This window comes from Colobus angolensis, unplaced genomic scaffold (genome assembly GCF_000951035.1).
Source record: "Colobus angolensis palliatus isolate OR3802 unplaced genomic scaffold, Cang.pa_1.0 Scaffold85, whole genome shotgun sequence".
Classification (NCBI taxonomy): domain Eukaryota; kingdom Metazoa; phylum Chordata; class Mammalia; order Primates; family Cercopithecidae; genus Colobus; species Colobus angolensis.
Window position 1 is genome coordinate 3,978,973 of NW_012122376.1, and position 7,012 is coordinate 3,985,984.

A 7,012-nucleotide genomic window follows, 5' to 3' on the forward strand; every position below is an offset into this window, starting at 1 on the left:
TTAGCCAGGATGGTCTTGATCTCCTGACCTCGTGATCCACCCGCCTCGGCCTCCCAAAGTGCTGGGATTACAGGCTTGAGCCACCGTGCCCGGCCGACCTAAAACTCTTAAAGGCTCACTCAGCCCCACTCAAGCTTGCTTTCTCTAGCATCTAGAACCTAGAAAAGATCAAAAGAACCACTTGCCCAGCACTAATTGACCGTGGCATCAGGTGGTTTTATTGCTCTGTAATAAGGTTACTAAAGTTCTTTCTTGAAATTTTTTTTTTAGACAAAGTTTCACACTGTTGCCCACGCTGGAGTGCGGTGGTGCAGTCTCTGCTCACTGCAACCATCGTCTCCCTGGTTCAAACAATTCTCCTGCCTCAGCCTTCTGAGTAGCTGGGATTACAGGCAACTGCCACCACGCCTGGCTAATTTTTGTCTTTTTAGTAGAGATGGGGTTTCGCCATGTTGGCCAGGCTGGTCTCGAACTCCTGACCTCAGGTAGTCTGCCTGCCTCAGCTTCCCAAAGTTCTGGGATTACAGGTTTGAGTCACTGCGCCCGGCCTTTTGTTTAATCACTATGCACATGGATTTCCATTTGCCATTTTCTTTTTTTTTTTTTAAATACAGAGTCTCACTCTGTCGCCAGGCTAGAGTGCAGTGGCGCGATCTCTGCTCACTGTAATCTCTGTCTCCGGGGTTCAAGTGATTCCCCTGCCTCAGCCTCCCGAGTAGCTGGGTCTACAGGCACCCGCCACCACGCCCAGCTAATTTTGTATTTTTAGTAGAGATGGGGTTTCGCCATGTTGGCCAGGCTGGTCTCGAACTCCTGACCTCAGGTAATCCACCCACCTCAGCCTCCCAAAGTGCTGGGATTACAGGTGTGAGTCACCGCGTCTGGCCTCCCATGTGCCTTTTACCTTACCCTATTACTAGTGGCTGCCTGAAGATCTCAGAACACCATGTATAGGAGATGCGCTTCCCATCCTAGGAAGGATTTCTAACGCTGTTTTATCTTTAGGGACTTGCTACTTGCGCTTGTGTCTGCCAAGCCAACAGAAACGTGGCTTAGCAAACAATGCTTTTTGGTTGGAAGGCAGTCTCGCTAGGGGTCTTTGGGGGCCTTTCCTAGGACATTGGACCAACAGTATTTCATAGCTACTACAGAAAATACCCCAGACTTTGGCCCATAAGATCTCTCGTATTATACTGCAGATCTACCAATGGCAGTGAGACCTAGAGGCAGATGCAATCTCCGGTTCGCGGGTTGGGAGCAGTCTTGTGGAACAGTCACCTCCTAGTTCTAACATGGTACAGGGAGGAAACACACAGAGGTTAAGATTTAGGCAAGAGGCCAAGCGCGGTGGCTCACACCTGTAATCCCTGCACTTTGGGATGGCCAAGATGGCCGAGGCGGGCGGATCACTTGAGGTCGGGACTTGGAGAGAGCAGCCTGACCAATATGGAGAAACCCCATCTCTACTAAAAATACAAAATTAGCCAGGTGTGGTGGCGCAGGCCTGTAATCCCATCTACTCGGGAAGTTGAGGCAGGAGAATCGCTTGAACTCGGGAGGCGGAGGTTGCGGTGAGCCGAGACGGCGCCATTGCATTGCACTCCAGCCCGGGCGACAAGAGCGAAACTTCGTCTCAAAAAACAAAACAAAACAAAACAAACAAACAAACAAAAAACCCCAAAACACTTAGACAAGGCCAGGTGCCTGGGTCGAGGCCAAGCATCCTCTCACTTAGCAGTCTTTCTTTCACACCACACTGATCGCCGTGTTTGGCATATTGTGGGGAGTTGCAGGGCATTCCTTTCCCCGGACATAAATTTCCACCGTTTACCGGTGACATCAAATCACAAGAGGCGAGAACGCAATTTTGAAGTCAGAATCTCAGCCAGAAACGAAGTTGGCCTCTTGTCGAGGAGCCAAATAACTGGATGGACGCTCTCAGCCGCTTCAGACGGGCGCACACGGTGCAGAGGTGAGGTGATTTCTGCGTTTGGGTAGAGCGGCGTCCGCTTTAGGTGTCCACGGTACCGAAGCTAGCCTTTTACCAAAATGCAATACCTCTTATGGTCCCTCACAAACAGCAGTCCCCAAATACAGCCGCGCTTGGACCTCGACGAAAGGGGTACCACTAACGCTTTGGGGAGAGCCCACGGTCCGCGCCGGCGCCTGGAGGCCGGGTACACCCCGGAGGGCTTCGCGTCCCCAGCCCAGCCCCAGCGCGGGGGGATGGAGCAGTCGAGAGGGCGGCCTCCCGCCGCCTAGAGGCGCCGGCCCGCTTGTCCGCTCTGCCTGTGCCCCGTCTCTATGGCGGACCCAACGGCCGTCCAGGACGTGGAGCGAGATGAGCTCGGATGCCGACGGCGGCAGTGGCGCTGAGGTGGCTGCGCTGTCGGACAGGGGCAGTCCCGGGGAGGACGGTTTCGTCCCGTCGGCCCTGGGGACCCGCGAGCAGTGAGTGTGACGCTGGGCAGGGGAGGATGAGCCGTGCCGCCCTGCCTGGGCCCCGAGAAGGGGACGGCGGGGTAGAGACCCAGGGCTCGGGGACAGGGAGACCCTCGGGAGCATGACGGGAGCAGGGCCACCTGGCGGGGGTCTCAGGGGGATTTGAAAGAGTGGAATCTCTAGGGGTCGCCCTGCGCGGTTAACCGACGTTTCAAGCGATTGGAGCCCAAGGGGCTTGTGGATGCGGGACAGGCTTTGAAGCTCCTGGGAGGCCTTCTGAGAGTCTCGAACCTGAGGCCCAGGCTCAGGGGAAAGGGGGAGAGGGCGAGGCTGGCGAATAGGGCTGGTCAGCGAGAGTGAGAGACCGCGGGAGAAGTGCTGGGCCTGGGAGCTGAAAAGCTAAGGGTAGGAGGGGAGTGATGTGGGATCTAGAAGTGGGGTGGGAATAGCGGATGGCCCGAGGCGGGAGCGAGGAAGATAGTGGGGATCATGGGGTGAGAGAAAGCGATCTGACGTAAAACAGACGCTCAGGAATTATTAAATGAGTTAATGTGGGTGGATCAATGACTGCAGGGAACGGCTGGGGAGAGGTAAATTCGCGGGATGAGAGGGAGCAGGGATTCTAGAGAATCATTGTAGGAAAAGACAAGGCAAATGAAAAGGATCCAGAGGACCGGGTGCGGTGGCTCACGCCTGTAATCCTAGCACTTTGAGAGGCCGAGGCGGGCGGATCACGAGGTCAGGAGATCGAGACTAGCCATGACCAACATGGTGAAACTCCGTCTCTACTAAAAATACAAAAATAAGCCGGGGGTGGTGGCGCACGCCTGTAGTCCCAGCTACTCGGGAGGCTGAGGCAGGAGAATCGCTTGAACCCGGGAGGCGGAGGTTGCAGTGAGCGGAGATCGCGCCACTGCGCTCCAGCCTGGCGACAGAGCGAGACACCGTCCCAAAAAAGAAAGAAAAGCGTTCAGAGAAAATTTAAACGGAGGGCTAGAAGACTGGAATAGGCAGAGACAAAGAGCACGGGAAAGAGACTGTGTGCCTGCACGCTTGAGACCAGATGTGCTTGTTTCATCAAGTTTTGAACTTGGGTCAGGGACTTAGGGATACGTGGACAAATGTCTGTGTTTTTTTAGGCTGAAACTTATTGTTGTGCATCAGATACTGTCCTAAATGCTTTACATGTACAGTATAAATGTATTCTGCTTGCCCACGTATTTCATTCTTTTAACTCAAGGATGTTAAAAGATTGAACTATGTGTGCTTATTAATAACACTAGTGATGTTTTAAACCTCTGTCATAAATAGCTCTGCAATGTATTAGAAACATACATTTAATTCATAATACAGTTTAATTCAAAAGTCTCGCTTTGCATTTCATTGTTTACATAGTTGGGATGCTGTCTATGAGAGAGAACTGCAAACTTTCCGAGAATTTGGAGATACAGGTGAAATCTGGTGAGTTAGGAAAAGAATCAAGTTATAATCTAGAAGATTGTATTTATATGTGTGTGTGTTTAAAAAAATATGTATATATTCAAGTGCTTATACCTAAAGAAAGCCTAAAAATCCTGGGAACCTTGCATTAAGTCTGACTTTAGTGGGTAGATTTAAAGTATGTCTCTTCTTTTATTATTTATTATTTTTTACTTTATTTTTTTTTTTTTAGAGAGGTAGGGTATCATTCTGTCATCCAGGCTGGAGTACAGTGGCATGATCATCATAGCTCACTACAACCTGTACCTCCTGGGCCCAAGTGATCTTCCTGCCACAGCCTCCTGGGTAGCTGGGACTATAACTACGTGCCACCATGCCCAGCAAATTTTCTTTTTTGTAGAGACAGGGTCTCACTGTGTTACCCAGGGTGGTCTCAGACTCCTGGCCTCAAGCAGTCCTCCCACTGTGGACTTCCAAAGTGTTGGGAGAATGGGTGTGAGCCCTCTTTTAAAATCTCACATTTACGTTTGATGACAACATTTCACCCCGTAGTTGTCCTTTTTCAATAAACAATAAAATTTTGAGCCCCCAACACATACAAGTGTTAATGCTGATACAGAGAAATGTTAGTAACATACTGACCTTGTCTATTCTGTGGTATTGCTGGAGGTGGTTTCTTCTAAATTACAGTAGAGACAAAGCTTAAGCAGTCACGGATGTTTTCACTTTCAAATAAGAGTTTGAGCATATGGTATAAATAGCTTAAATGGAATATAGTGGTGACTTTTGCTCTGTACCCCTCAGTTATTTGACTGATTCTCTCTAACAGGTTTGGAGAAGAGAGTATGAATCGACTAATAAGGTGGATGCAGAAACACAAGATTCCATTGGATGCTTCAGTGCTTGATATTGGAACTGGAAATGGTGTTTTCCTGGTTGAACTTGTTGGTACTTTTAGTATTTGTTTGTTAGAGACAAATTTTAAAATGAAAATTTTTAAAAGCCCTGCAATTGTGGATATTAAACATCTAAATATAAAATAGTAAAGCAGTCATACTTTGAGAAGTCACATAGTACAAAAGGGAGGCTACATGGATTGTGAGAGAACCTAGGTAATCTGAGTCCTAGTCTTGACCCTTCTGGCTATAGCCTTATTCTTGAGCAAGCCACTTAATTTTTCTAGGCTTCAGTTCTTCCCTAAGAGTTGTAACTAGGTGATTGCTATTGGTTTCTTATAGCTCAAAACTCTGGAAATATATGTGTGTGTGTGTGTGTGTGTGTGTGTATATATAAATATAAATGTATATATATAAATATATATATAAAAATATATAAATATATATATATATATATATATATATGACCTTCTGCCATACACCTCTTAGGTGAGCATATGGTTTGAGACGCGCATTTTGTCCGTGAAGCTGTGTTTGGTGAACACGGCTAGCTAAACCGTCACTGTTGTGTGGCTGTAGTGTGCTCTTGCTATGCTGTGTGCTATGGAGGAATTATAAGACTTAGGTTTCATCCTAGATAGTTTTACAGTCTTAATTAGTACAGAAATAAACATAAGAGTGAAATTTGTTGAGTAACCACCACGTGCCAAGCCTTCATGTTTGGCATTGGCAACATGAAAATTTAGACTTTGTGCTTGAATTGTTTACATTACAATAGACTATGTACTGACATAGACAGTTGTGCTATCACTTGATGCATGCAGTAATACACTGAATATAGAAAAGAGGGTGATTAATTTTGGAGTGGAAGGATAGGGAAGCATCTTAGAGGAGTTAATATCCAAGTTGGGTGGAAATTTTTTTTTTTTTTTTTTTTGAGACGGAGTCTTGCTCTGTCACCCGGGCTGGAGTGCAGTGGCCGGATCTCAGCTCACTGCAAGCTCCGCCTCCCGGGTTTACGCCATTCTCCTGCCTCAGCCTCCGGAGTAGCTGGGACTACAGGCGCCCGCCACCTCACCCGGCTAGTTTTTTGTATTTTTAGTAGAGATGGGGTTTCACCGTGTTAGCCAGGATGGTCTCGATCTCCTGACCATGGGTGGAAATTTCAAGGACAGTATGGTGACCTAGTGGAGTGTAAAGAGGGAGAAAATTTCAACTAATGGAAATATTATCTAAAGGCATGAAGGCTGAAGCAGTATTTTATGTTCTGGGCCTGTAAATAATTTGACAAATTGAAATACAAAGTATCCGTGGGGATGGACAGACATGAGGATTAAGTTAAAAGATGGGAACCATATTATGCTTTGCCGTGCTTAAGAGCTTCAATTTTGCATTTAGGCTATGGGGAATTGTTAAAGTGTTTTTAGTAGTGGAACATGATTAGAAATACTTGAAATAACCCTTTTTGAAACATTGAGATATAGTATGTATACATTAAAGTGCACAAATCAGAAGTGTACAGCCAAGTGAATTATCAGAAAGTGAATACATTCACGTTAACAATCACCTGGTCAAGATGTAAAATATTACAGAACTCTAGAAATTCCCCTTGAACTCCCTACCAATTATTACTCTCTCCTTCCTTTTTTTTTTTTAGGCAGGGTCTCACTTTGTCACCCAGGTAGGAGTGCACTGGTGTGATCATGGCGCATTGTAGCCTCAACCCCTCAGGCTCAAGTGATCCTGTCTTCTCATTTTTTGATTTTTTTTGTAGAGACAAGGTATCACTCTGTTGCCCAGACTGGCCCTCCTTCCTTTTTAAAAGTAACCACTATCTACCAATCATGAACCAAAGATGAGTTTTAACATCAGATTAATTTGCCTGTTTTCATTTATACCTTTGAAGGTATAAATGAAACTCTTTAGGATGTGCTATTTCTGGTGTCTTTCAGGTTTTTTTTTTTTTTTTTGAGACGGAGTTTTGGCTGTTACCGCCCAGGCTGGAGTGCAGTGGCACGATCTTGGCTCACGGCAACCTTCACCACCTGGGTTCAAGCAGTTCTCGTGCCTCAGCCTCCTGAGTAGCTTGAATTACAGGCACACGCCATTATATCTGGCCATGTAGTTCATTTTTATTGCTGTATAAGATTCCTTTGTGTCTGGGCACGGTGGCTCATGTCTGTTATCTGAGCACTTTGGGAGGCTGAGGCAGGTGGACCACGAGGTCAGGAGAT

The 7,012-nt window shown here is 46.9% G+C and overlaps 1 protein-coding gene across 3 annotated transcripts in view; it reads left to right on the plus strand.

The window, feature by feature from the left end:
• Window positions 1-2,233: 2,233 nt before the first annotated feature.
• Window positions 2,234-7,012, plus strand: part of METTL10 (methyltransferase like 10) — a 54,716-nt gene continuing 49,937 nt past the window's right edge. For 2 of the 3 annotated variants that reach the window (XM_011930206.1, XM_011930205.1), the window contains exons 1-3: window positions 2,310-2,451; window positions 3,838-3,903; window positions 4,712-4,826. In XM_011930206.1, the coding sequence (XP_011785596.1) occupies window positions 2,342-2,451; window positions 3,838-3,903; window positions 4,712-4,826 (291 nt within the window). In that variant the 5' untranslated portion in view covers window positions 2,310-2,341. Of the gene's footprint in view, window positions 2,452-3,837; window positions 3,904-4,711; window positions 4,831-7,012 lie in introns of all 3 variants that reach the window. The other variant, XM_011930207.1, reaches the window with a different exon arrangement.